The following is a 12,133-nucleotide window of genomic DNA, read 5'->3' as shown; positions in this document are numbered from 1 at the left end:
TTGTCATCCAGGGTGCAATCCTGCACACACAGAGCTGGAGGAGGGGAGTCCTTCCTGACAACTGCACTGATTAGCTGGTGCCCTGAAGAATGACGTCTGATTACCTTTATCTTCGGCTGCAGAACTGCAAATGTCACTAATGGTCATAAAATCATCCAGTCTTTTTCAAAATACAACCGAAGTAAATTAATCTATTGAGCACAGTTTATTCAATACTTCTTACTCTGGCAAAACTCCCAAAAAATCATTTGCTTGCTGCATGTCTCCACCATATGGTGTCATTCAATGCAGACTTTCTTTCCTGCATTGAAATCCAAAATTTAATGGAGTCGAGTCACCTACAGAGTTTTTCCAGCTCAAACCTACTAATGTAGTTTTGTGTCAAAGAGGTCACACAGCACTTTCCAGTTTGATACATAAACCAATACCAGCATGAATCCTCTTTTCATAATTAAAATCAAACTCCTCTGGTTTCAGCAGGTTTGAAGGAAGTATTTTGCCCTGTGCAGAGAAGAGCCAATGCCCAGCACTGGACAATGTCAGCAGTCGCTGTCTGGTTTCAGAACTTCAAAGTCTTGGCCAGTGACTGGTATACTCTCCTATCTGCAGGTGGTTTCTCATATCAACCTCTCAGCAATCAGTAATATAAACCAAAAAACATGACACTGAACTGTACTGAAAACTGAACTAGTGACACACTTAAAACCCTTGAAAGCATTTTTTTTAATGGGGCCATTTTAAATAGAGCCTTACTGCCAAGGAACAAGGGGCAAAAGAAAGAATTTCTGGGTATGAGGTACACCTAGAGCAGGCAAGACATAGATACTGGTTTTCCTAGAAACATGAGCTCAAGACCAGGAGAAAGATGCCTGACTGTGCATTTAGCTATGCTAGTATTTTATCCTCTCCATCAGATGTGCCTAATGTCAGTTAGACACTCTGTGACTCAGTTTCCTCAATTGCACAACAGGGAACCACTTTGACAAATCTGGTCTTGACACAATGATGTCATCTTCAATCAATGGTTTTAGAAGGACAGTGTCCATCCTCTGGCCCCGACATCAATCGATAACATATCATCTCTCGGTAAAGATTGTTATTACAGTGACGAGGAAGCCACAAGCTCTGCTTCACACAGCATTTCCTAAACTTTGGAAAGCAACATATCCTTTCATGTAGCAGCCTCCCTTTGCCCTTGCCATGCGCCCACTGCAGATGCTGCTTAACGGTGCCAAAGACTTTAGCACTACGCATCTCTCATGCTTTGCAGTTTTATGGCTCATCCTTCCCTCCATGCTCCAACTATAACCTTCCACCACCCCTGCCCCACAGCTGTGAGAAATTCTGGTATGCTCGGCAGAAGGAGACACTTTCCCTCTGTACTTACTCACTTGGATGAACACTGAAATAATTTAAACCTCAGCATTAACCCTCTTATCACTAGAGCTGGAGCAAGCAGTCATTGAGGGGAGTTTAAGCACTTCCCAGTGCAATCACAGCATGGCAGGAACGTGCTCACGGGCAGCTACCACAGCTCAGATGACAAGCAGTAAATTGTTCCATCAAGCTGTCTGGATCATTTCTGACTGCTGACCCACACCCCCGGGCTGCCATAGCTGCTTTGGATATATTTGCTGCTGTTTCAGAGTTTCTGCCACAAATGATTATTCTGTTTTAGTGAAAGTTGAGAATCTAGAGAGATAGTGCATTACTCTCCAGTCCCCTGCCCAGTCCAGCCAGCCTACCAGGCACCCCAAAGTGCCACACACCCTGTCTGAGAGGCTACAATTCAAAAAACAACTCCAAGAAATGGAAAATAGACAAAGAGGCAGTACAATGTTGTATCAAATAACACAAACACTGGAGAACACCCAGTCCACCCTCTCCACACACAAAGCACCCGGATAAGAGCAGCCAGATCCCAGACTACACCAGCTTATCAGGACATCACAAGGCAGAAGAGCAGATTTGGCAGCTGCAGGCCAAATGTGTCCCACAAGGCACTGCACTGCTGGAAGCAGCTGCCCTCATCTTTACAGCAGATGTCCACCCTGTGATGGCTTTGGTGCCTGGTGTGACATGCCCCATCACCAACTCATCTAAAATAGAGCAGATCCCACAGGCTTTATCTCAGTCTCTTTCTCTGTGGTCCAGCAGGTAGGGATGCAGGCAGAATTAACCCAGTGAAGATGAGAAGCTACCTTTGGTGCTCTAGCTTACACCTCCTCTCACGCATGAATCCCTCCACTTGCATGAATCCAGGTTTTGTCCAGAGGGTTCCCGGACAAAATAAGGCTTTGCCCTTGGGAAAACTCCTTCCCCATTGCTGTTTCTTTCTGCCTGTGCTCTCTCTTCATGCAGCATCCTCACGGATGGCTCCACATCCACAGCAGCTCTCTCTCACCACCCCTCACCCATAGTTAGAACCACTCCTTCCAGTCCTCAGTGGACTTTGCCAGCATCCCACTTGTCCCACCCCAGCTACTCTAGCATCTAAACCCAAATTGTTTCCAACACCTGGATGACCCTGGTCCATCCTTCCTCCAACCTCAATTCAGACTGCACTACACACTTGCCATTTCACCTGTCTCCCAGCATTGCCATCCACTTAAGACCCCAGTTTCTTCCTTCAATCCACACTGCTACCACTCAAACAATTAATTTCTCTCCTCCAACACTTCTTTTCTCCCTGGGATCTCTCCTTCTCTTATCAGCATCAAAACTCCACTTCCAGACTTTTATCACAGTTTATTCTTATTTCTTCTTTTCAACCCAGACTGTCCCTCGTCTCCCCAGCCTGTGGCAGAAAACCCCAGAGCATACAACATCCCAGAAAACTATCCTAGCCAGCCAAACACTGACTGGGTTTTCCCAGTGACTCACCAGACTGTCCATCCCATCCAACTGACAGTTTTCTTTCAGCCCCTGAGCACTTTTTGTCTGTCAGTCCTGGCCATCCCTGAACAACCAACTCCTTCATCCAGGCTCTCCCTGGGATGACTGAACTCCTCTTCTAATGCTGTGTATCAAAAACCAGCCCTTCGACCTCAGCAAACTCTCTTCTAGCTTACTCAGTTCCTACAGCCAGGATTCAAGTCCCAGGGTGGCCTCCTCCCACCTCAGCTGGGTTGTCCAGTGCCCCTTTGGAGTCACAGCTGCTCCCAGACTCTTCACAGTGGGTCCCTGAACACTGCCTTCCATTCTTGCCAGGCTCTTCCATTGCTCCTTCCCTCCTCAGGCCAAGTGCACCACTGCCATTCTGCTTTCCAGAGCCCTCCCAAGCACCCATCCCTCCATCACACCTTCCACACCTCGACTGAATCAACTCCAGGCATGCTGATTCCATCCCAGCAAAGACCTCCCACCGTAGCATCCTCAAGACTTACAGCCTCTGCCTAGATCAGATTCACAGAACCACAGAATTAATTAGATTGGAAAAAAACTCTGAAATCAAGTCCAACCTATGACCAAACACTACCATGTCACCTAGAGCATGGCACCAAGTGCCACGTCCAATCTTTCCCCAAACACCTCCAGGGATGGTGACTCCACCACCTCCCTGGGCAGTCCTTTACAATGTCTAATCACCCCTTCTGTGAAGAAATTCTTCCTAATGTCCAATCTGAACCTCCCCTGAGGCTATTTCTCTTGTCCTGTCACTTGGGTCACTTCTTCCTGGAAGAAGAGGCTGATCCTCACCTGGCTACAACCTCCTTTCAGGTAGCTGGAGAGTGATCATCCCTGAGTTTCCTCTTCTTCAGACTAAACAATCCCAGCTCCCTCAGCCACTCCTCATAGAGCTTGTCCTCCAGGCCCTTCACCAGTTCTGTTGCCTTTTTTGGGACTCAATGGTCTTTTTTGAGTCCTCCATAACGTCTATGTCCTGCCAGGGCCCCAGTCCCAGCCTGGGGCTTCCATGGCTGGGGGTCCCAAACTTACACTGTTCTCATCCCTTTGTATGTGCGCCCCCAGCCTGCACAGCCCCCGCTGGGCACTCAGCCCCCAGGCACGGCAGACTCCCTGGGTGGGTGTCACACCATCACACGATGGGTCAGGCTGCAAGGGACCACAGCCGGTCATCTGGCCCAACGTCCTGCTCAGGCAGGGTCATCCTTGAGCACATGGCACAGGATCGCGTCCAGATGGCTTTGGAATATCACCAGTGAGGGAGACTCCACAAACTCTCTGGGCAATCTGTTCCAGTGCATGGACACCCGCACAGCAAAGTTCTTCCTCGTATTCAGGTGGAACTTCCTCTGCATCACTTTCTGCCCGTTGCCTCCTGTCCTACTGCCCGACACCACCGAGCAGTGCCTGGATCCCTCCTCCTGGTTCCATCGCCTTGGCAGCCCCACTCATGGCCCCAGGCCTGCCTGTGCCTGCCATGAGCCCGGCCGGGCCCGACAGACCCTCCGGCCCCCATCACCCCAGCTCCGCGGGTGGATCATCCGCGGTCGCAGGCGCCCCCGGCCCCGCTGGCGCTGGCCCTGGACCCGGCCCCGCTCGCCCCCGCCCCGGCCCCGCTCGCCCCCGCCCCGGCTCTGCTCGCCCCCGCCCCGCTCACCATCCTCGGCGCGGCCCGGGGTTACCATGGGCAACTGCGTCACACCGCCCCGCGCGCCGACGTGCTCGCGCCGGGGGAGGGGCCAGAGGCGACCCCGCCCACCAAATCCGCGCGTGCGTACGAGGGCGGCCCAGCCTGGGGGAGGTGGGCGCGGCCGCTCGGCGCTCTGTGATTGGCTGAGAGCGGCCACGCGTCGGAGTGCGGGGGCGGGTGAGAGCCACGTGGGCGGGAGGCGGGAAGGGGCCCGGGACCGCAGGTGGGGACACGTGCGGACGCGACCGGTGGGCAGGGCAGGGGCGGGATGGGGCTGGACTGGGGCGGGGGTGTGCCGAGCCGTGCCGGAGGTGTGCCAGGGCTGTGCCATGCCTTTGTCATGCCGTGCCGAACTGAGCCTGGAGTGTGCTGAGCCGTGCTGTGCCTTCCAGAGAAGGGCAAGGAAGTTGGTGAAGGGTCTGGAGCTCAAGTCTTGTGAGGAGTGGCTGAGGGAGCTGGGAGTGTTTAGCCTGGAAGAAAGGCTCGGGGGTACTTTATCGCTCTCTACAACTACCTGAAAGGAGGTGGTGGTTGTAGCCAGGTGGGAGTTGGCCTCTTCTCCCAGGCAACCAGCGACAGGACGAGAGGATATAGTCTGAAGCTGTGATAGGGAAGGTTCAGGTTGGACATTAGTAAGAATTTCTTTATAGAAGGGGTGATTAGACATTGGAAAGGACAACTGAGGGAGGTGGTGGAGTCACCATCCCTGGAGGTGTTTAAGGAAAGACTGAACGTGGCACTTGGTGCCATGCTCTAGTTGACATGGTAGTGTTTGGTCATAGGCTGGACTCAGATGATTTCAGAGGTATTTTCCAGCCTAATTCATTCTGTGATTCTGTGCTGTGCAGCAGTGGGCATGCAGTGCAGCACCCCGGGGAGCATGCAGGACAATGCCACGGCAGTGCAGAGCAACATTAGGCAGATGTGCAGAGTGGTGCCATGGGGGACACAGCACAGTGTGGGGGTGCTGTGCTCTGCTCACGCGGGGGCGTGCAGTGTAGTGCCCCTGTGAGAGTGCCTGCAGGGCAGACTTGTGGAGCAGTGAGCTGGACCCTGCAGTGTTCTGCCCACAGCAGGAGTGCAGGGTCTTCCTGGGCTCAGGGCTGCTGAAAGTCCAGTTGTCCTGTTAAACATAAACCTGCCACAGCCCTCACCCAGCTAACTGCTCCTGTGGCCGTGGCAGGCCTGCATTCAACGAGCAAGCAAGGCAGGATTCTACTGAGCAGCCTTTCCTCCCTGCCCAGACCCACGCCAAAATGGCCACAGTTCCCCTTGGCTTCAACATCGACTCCCCACGCTGGGACCAGAGCACCTTCGTGGGGCGCCTGAAGCATTTCCTCAACATCACCGACCCTCGGACAGTGCTGGTGCCTGAGGAGGAGCTGGACCAGGCCAAAGCCCTGGTAGAGGGCTGCAGGTGAGGGGCAGGTGTGCATTGGGGCTTGTGTCCATGGCCATCCCAACCACTGTGCAGTGTTGCAGAGGGATGGAGGCAATCATTCCCATGCAGGTACGCTGTGATGTAACATCTGTTGGAGGTAGTTTTGGGGGGGTTTCCCAGGCTTCTCCCAGGATCCTCAAGCTGTGACATGTATCCCTCTTGGGAGATGTTTCTCCTGCCTTTCATGTGGTGCCTGGAGCTCTGTGCCTTGGCAGTGCCAGGTGCTGGCAGGTCTGTGCAGCTTCCCCTGATGGGCTTTGGGCTTGCAGGGCCGGGATGGTGCCGCCAGGAAGCAGCCGGGAGCAGCTGCTCTATGCCAAGAAGCTGTACGACTCAGCCTTCCACCCTGACAGCGGTGAGAAGATGAACTTCATTGGGAGGATGTCCTTCCAGGTGCCAGGGGGCATGGCCATCACTGGCTGTATGCTCCAGTTCTATCGGTGAGAGGCCCTGACAGCCCCCAGCCCCTCTCAAGGTCCCCAGTGACCAGAGCACAGCCCATCTGCCTCCTCTGAGGCTGGGTGCTTCCCAAATCATGCCCATGGCTGCTGTGCTTGCCTGTGTCCCATGGTGAAGCCCCATGTCTCTGGGCTCTGTCCCCAGCACTCAGCCTGTGGCAGAAGCATCACAGATCCCCTTGGCCACTGGCGCAGGTGGGTATGGTCTCACCTCACCCTGAGCTCTGAGTGCTTCTCAGAGCCCCTGTAATGATTAATGCCACCAAGTCCTCCTTGGCCTCTGCTCTTGGTCTGTGGCCCATAGCAGTCCTTGGAACTGAGCACCAAATGTGTCCCCAGGCCAGGCTGCTTCAGCATCCCCAGCCCCTGCTGACAGCTCCCTGCATTTTCCTTCTCCTCCCACCTGCATCCCAAAGCTTGCTCAGACGCACATCTCTGTTTCCCTTCCTGCCCCACATCAGAGTCCCTGAGACACCAGTAGAAACCCAGGCACCCTCATCCCCCAGAGCTGCTTCTGTCCCCTCCTTGCTGCTCACTTTGACAAAGGCTTATCTCAGCTCAGCAGAGGATAGCTGCCACCGTGCTGAGAACTCTGTCTCCCAACCCTGCCCAAGTGCCTTGCAGGACTGGGCCCCCCTTTCCTATGCTTCTCAAGGCCCCAGGGCAACCAGAACTCCTGGGATCATTTCCCAGCTCTGACACTGCCTTGTGACTTTGCCACAGCTACTCAGTTTCCCTTTGGAGACACTGTGATGAGTGTATTTCAGGCATCTTGTCTGTCTCCCTGTCAGTCCTGGCCATGGGCACAGGCCAGGCGACCCTGACAGCCCTCGAGTGTTCTCCTGGTCCCTTCCTCTGCAGGACAGTGCCTGCCGTGGTTTTCTGGCAGTGGGTGAACCAGTCGTTCAATGCCTTTGTCAACTATACCAACCGCAACGCTGCCTCCCCCATCTCTCTGAGGTGAGCAGATCCCACAGGATGGAGCATCTCTATGTGATGCACCCCTGGATGCCCTGTAAAGACCCCCTGTGCTGTGTCTTGGGCACAGAAGGAACAGGACTGAGTCAGAGTTGGTGATTCTGTTGTCTCCCTTTGAAATCGCTGTCCAGGCAAATTGGGGTGGCTTATGTCACAGCCACCGGTGCAGCCCTGGCCACTGCAGTGGGACTCAACCTCTATACCAAGGTATGCGAGGCCAGGGCCAGGTGGGGCAGCTGGGCACATCCTGCATTCCCATGCTGATGCCAGTCTGTTTCCCACAGCGAGCCCCTCCCTTGCTGGCCCGCTGGGTCCCCTTCGCAGCAGTGGCTGCTGCCAACTGTGTCAATATCCCCATGATGCGGCAACAGTAAGTGTCACACATGGTTGGGGTGCTTGAGGGACCCAGCTCCCTCCAAAGGCAAGCTGGTGGCAGCTGGGCTCCTGGGCTTCCCAGCCTCCCTGCCTTGGATTCCCATCGTGGGAGCTGGAGGGAGGTGAACTGGGGTCTGTGCATTTGCAGTGCTGTGTCTGTGGTGGAGCGTGCTGGGTGGGATGGCTCAGCTTCTACCTGGAGCAGGAGGGGGATTTTCAGCTGAGGATGGCTGTTCTGGGATCTGTGCTGGAAGATGCCTCAGACCCAAAGGTCTCCTGCATGTCATGGGAGAACCCCAGTCCATAATATCCTGGTGCTGGGAAACCCCAGGTGGGATGCTTGTGGTGACCTGTGTCTGCTGCTCGGGGTGCCCCACAAGTCGTGGCACAAGGAGCTGGGGTGCTGTGTGAGGGACTGTACCCTGGCTCAGCTGCGTGTCCCAGGCAGTGCCTGTCCCTAGCACGGCCAGATCCCGCTCACAGCTGTGCCCTGAAGATGGCAGCATCGGCTGGGCTGGGGACAGCGGTGCCCCGGGGGTGGTGGAGCCCCGTGCCCTGAGGGCAGCCGGAGCTTTTGTGCCAGCACAGCATAGAGGACTCCCTTGGCACCCCCTCACCCTGTTGCGGTGTCCTCATGCTTTCCCTATAATCCCGTCCTCCGCTCATGGCTGCCTGTCCCCTTCAGGGAGATCATCAACGGGATCACAGTGACAGATGGGGACAACAATGAGCTCGGCCGCTCCAGGGTGAGTCTGGGGATGGGGGTACGGGTTGGGGCACAGCGCTGCCGGGGCTCACCTGCTGCTTTTGCTTGCAGAGGGCGGCAGTGAAGGGCATTGCGCAGGTTGTGCTCTCCAGGATCACCATGGCAGCACCGGGCATGAGTGAGTGTGGGGCAGGAGGGCAGGAGAGTGCGCAGTTGGATCGGGGACTCCCCAGGACACACCACCTTGCCCTCCCCTGCTTCAGTTTCCCTCATGAAGAACAGGGAGGGTGGCCCTGCATGCCAGATGGCATTTGGTTTCCTCATCCTGCCATTCCCATCAGAGGCCTCCAAGCCCTCAGTCCTCTTCATGCCAAACTACAGCCTGTGGGAGACAGGGGGTGCTCCTATGGCAGTTTGGCCCCACAAGGATGCATCTTATGCCCTCTGTCCCTAGCCACTCACCCTGCAGCCTGGCATGCCCTCTGCTTATGAGACCCTTGACATACTGCAAGTCCAGCAGGAGAGATGAGAGCATGAGCAGCATGGACCATGCTGCCTGGGTGATGGATGTGTGAGGGTCTTCTGTCAGGTCCTTGCTGTCAGCAAACACCCAGCGGCCCCCAGCACAACTAGCTGCTGCCATGCCTCCAGGTGGATGGTTCTGCTGGGACAGTCTTGCAGGGTGGCTAGCAAGATAGCTGTTCGGGGATCTGGGCTGACCTTTGTTCTCTGTACCTAGTTATTTTGCCCATCATCATGGAGCGGCTGGAGAAATTCACCTTCATGCAGGTGAGTGCAAGTTTCTGCTGACAGTAGGTTCTGTGGTGTCCCAGTCCTGCTTCCTAGCTGCTGATATGCTGAGGATCAAATCAGGAGTTGCAGAGCCCATCTTGCTTTGCTCCCTGCTTGAGTCACTGATTCACCAAAGGCCTCTCGAGTGACATGGAGAGGCTAGAGGAGGGTGTCAGAGTTTGGTGGGACACCAGAGGCATGGGGCATTCAGCCCTATTGAGGGGAGAAATCTGCCCACCCTGTGAGTGGGTCTTGTGGTGAGGCCAGGGACTCATTCCTGGCTCTTCTCTTGCAGCGGATCCGGGTTCTCCATGGGCCTCTGCAGGTGCTGCTCTGCGGGGGCTTGTAAGTATCTCACTGCTCAGTCCTCTGTGAATGCCTGGAGTATGGCTCCAAAGGGATGCTTGAAAAAAATACCTCTTTCCCAGAAGGGATTGCAAAGCTCCTTGCCTTTCAGCTTGGGCTTTCCCCAGTTATTGGGAGTCATGGGGTGTGAGCAGCACCTCTTGAGATCCCTGTGGCTAGAGGGCAAACAGGTTGCAATGCCCAAGACTAATGGTCTGCTCTTCTCTGTCCCACAGCCTCCTGTTCATGGTGCCAGCAGCCTGCGCCCTCTTCCCACAGCGATGGTACCTGTCCCACTGCTTCCCCCTCCTGCATGGGATCTCAGGAGCCTCCCTCCTCCCCTAGTTCTTCTCTGCCCATCCCAGGAGAAGCATGATGGGCACCCACCCTTCAACCTGAGGCAGTACCTGTCTGTACATGCTGGTGCCCAGGGCAGCAGGAGAGTGTGTGTCTTCCCTGCTCTAGGAGCTCTGTGCTGGGAGCAGCAGGACACCAGCTCCATGGGCAGCTCTCTGCCTTCCAGCACTGGGAGGGAAGGGTGGTGGGTCTTGCCATGAGCCTGCAAGATTCTGGGGACTGCAGAGGACCTCAAATGGCACTGTGAAAGGAGGGTGGCTTGACTGGTGGTTGGGGAAGAGGATCATGGTTCTCAGTGTGTATCCCCTCTCCCCACAGCTCCCTTGCACTGGCTGACCTTGAGCAGGAGCTGCGTGACAGCATTGTGGCCAAGCACGGGGACAAAGTGCCCTACGTCTATTTTAACAAAGGACTGTGAATGGAGACTACCTCAGGAGTCATCACATCCCTCTGGCCTCCTGCCACCACCAATCCCACATTCCCTGAGCAGAGTCAGAGGCACAGTTCAGCCTAGTACAGTCCAGCCCAGATCTGCTCCCCCACCCAGCACCTTCTCCTTTGCCTTCTTCCACTGTAGAAGCAAGATCTGACTCTGTGTGTCCAGCTTGCAGCACTTTGGCTTGTCCTGAGCCACCCCATCTACTGATGGCCATGTCCCTGCCTTCCCGTGTCCCTCTTGCCCTGAGGGATGCCTGTGTTTCCACTGCCTTCCTTTGGTCCTGCACAAGAGAATCTGCTCAGCCTGTCTGGGCCCCACAGGGTTTGGCCCCACGAGGCATCAGGCTCTCTCCCTTGGGGCTCAGAGCACAATTCTACCTCCAAAATCACGTGTCCTGCCACTGTACCAGCAACCAAACCACATTCCTGCCTTAAACCACCACAGTAGCCTCTTTCCAAGAGCTGGGTCATGTCTTGGCAGGTGTGAAGAGACCTGTTCTCTCTGCACCATGAGAGTGACCATCCCAAAGTCCAGAGGCCAATGCTTGGACTATGCCTTCCTTGCTCTCAGGTTCAGGTTTTATTCACTCTGCAACTGCCACAATCCAGGAGAGAAACAGCTAATTGTTTTCAAGGTCTAATTTTTTTTCATTCCTCTGAGCACAAGAGCCAGCTGTCACCCTTGTCCTGCATATCTGGTCCCCACAGTAGAATCATGAAACTGCAGCTTTAGGGGCAATTGTCTCTGTGCCCCCTTTGACATGGGGAAGAAAACACAGGAATCACAGAATTGTTAGGGTTGGAAGGACTTCAGTAGATCATCCATTCCAGCCACTCTGTCAAGGCAGGGGCACCTAGAGCAGGCTACACAGGAATGTATCCAGGTGAGTTTTGAGTATCTCCTGAGAGGGAGACTCCATGACCTCCCTGGATACCCTGTTCCAGTGCTCTGCCACCCTCAGTGTAAAGAATTTCTTCCTCATGTACAGGTGGAACTTATTGTGATTTACTTTATGGCCATTGTTCCTTGGCCTGTTGCTGGGCACCACTGAAAAGAGCCTGGCATCATGCCCTTGGCACCTGCCTTTGAGATATTTATATGCATTGATGAGATCCCTTCTCAGTCTTCTTTTTTCCAGACTGAACAGGCCCAGCTCCCACAGTCTCCTCACAAGAGATGCTCCAAATCCCTCATCATCTTTGTGGCCCTTCACAGAATCCTCTCCAGTAGCTCCTCTTTTTCCTGTCACAGGGCTGTCAAGGCATCAACTCAGACTCTGAATAGCAGCACTGCAAATGACAGAGGAAGGTTGAAAAATAAATGCAGTGATTTTTGAAAAACAGCTGTGGGTTGTGCTTCTGGCTGGTCTCTGTTGTGTGTGGTTCTCTGGGCTGGTACATGGGTCTCATGCTTGCCTTGGCAGGGAAAGGTATGGACTTTGTGACTGACCAGGCATCAGGGTGAAGATGAGCAAAGGGGCCAGGAGAAGGAGGAAGAGTATGGGATGGCATGAGCTCTCAAACCCTTGGGCATTCAATGGCAGCCTTCCTCATGGGGTTCTTGGGCCTGCAAAGTCCCAAAGCATGTGACAAAAGGTGATTGTGCTGTGCTGACAGTGACATCCTATTGTGGGGCCTGGGAGGAT

The 12,133-nt window shown here is 54.6% G+C and overlaps 2 protein-coding genes across 4 annotated transcripts in view; one reads left to right on the top strand and one right to left on the bottom strand.

The window, feature by feature from the left end:
- Positions 1–4,667, bottom strand: part of ARL3 (ARF like GTPase 3) — a 30,553-nt gene extending 25,886 nt beyond the window's left edge. The window contains exon 1 of the mRNA XM_085064950.1: positions 4,565–4,667. Coding sequence (XP_084921076.1) covers positions 4,565–4,567 — 3 coding nt within the window. The 5' untranslated portion in view covers positions 4,568–4,667. The remainder of the gene's footprint in view (positions 1–4,564) is intronic.
- Positions 4,668–4,756: 89 nt separating this feature from the next.
- Positions 4,757–11,830, top strand: SFXN2 (sideroflexin 2). 3 transcript variants are annotated; one of them, XM_085064948.1, is made up of 12 exons: positions 4,757–4,820; positions 5,781–6,014; positions 6,308–6,478; positions 7,358–7,456; positions 7,606–7,681; positions 7,759–7,844; positions 8,535–8,595; positions 8,667–8,733; positions 9,295–9,344; positions 9,643–9,692; positions 9,929–9,976; positions 10,368–11,830. In XM_085064948.1, the coding sequence occupies exons 2-12, from the start codon at positions 5,854–5,856 to the stop codon at positions 10,465–10,467; spliced, it is 969 nt and encodes a 322-aa protein (XP_084921074.1). In that variant the 5' UTR covers positions 4,757–4,820; positions 5,781–5,853; the 3' UTR covers positions 10,468–11,830. The 3 variants fall into 3 exon arrangements, with proteins under 3 accessions (XP_084921074.1, XP_084921075.1, XP_084921073.1); XM_085064949.1 differs by having other exon boundaries at positions 4,787–4,820; positions 5,842–6,014; XM_085064947.1 differs by lacking the exon at positions 4,757–4,820 and adding an exon at positions 4,927–5,014 and having other exon boundaries at positions 5,449–6,014.
- The last annotated feature ends 303 nt before the right edge of the window (positions 11,831–12,133 follow it).

The sequence above is a fragment of the Lichenostomus cassidix genome, chromosome 6 (assembly GCF_008360975.1).
Source record: "Lichenostomus cassidix isolate B80296 chromosome 6, HeHo_3.0, whole genome shotgun sequence".
NCBI classification, from domain to species: domain Eukaryota; kingdom Metazoa; phylum Chordata; class Aves; order Passeriformes; family Meliphagidae; genus Lichenostomus; species Lichenostomus cassidix.
Note: the sequence above shows the minus strand (reverse complement) of the source record. Positions and strands in the feature narration are given on the sequence as shown.

Excerpts from the sequence above, each read along its gene's own strand:
- SFXN2 (XM_085064948.1), top strand. The coding sequence starts at position 5,854 with ATGGCCACAGTTCCCCTTGGCTTCAACATCGACTCCCCACGCTGGGAC. Across the intron at positions 6,015-6,307 it reads GCCCTGGTAGAGGGCTGCAG|GGCCGGGATGGTGCCGCCAG; the intron begins GTGAGGGGCAGG and ends TTGGGCTTGCAG. Across the intron at positions 7,457-7,605 it reads GCCTCCCCCATCTCTCTGAG|GCAAATTGGGGTGGCTTATG; the intron begins GTGAGCAGATCC and ends ATCGCTGTCCAG.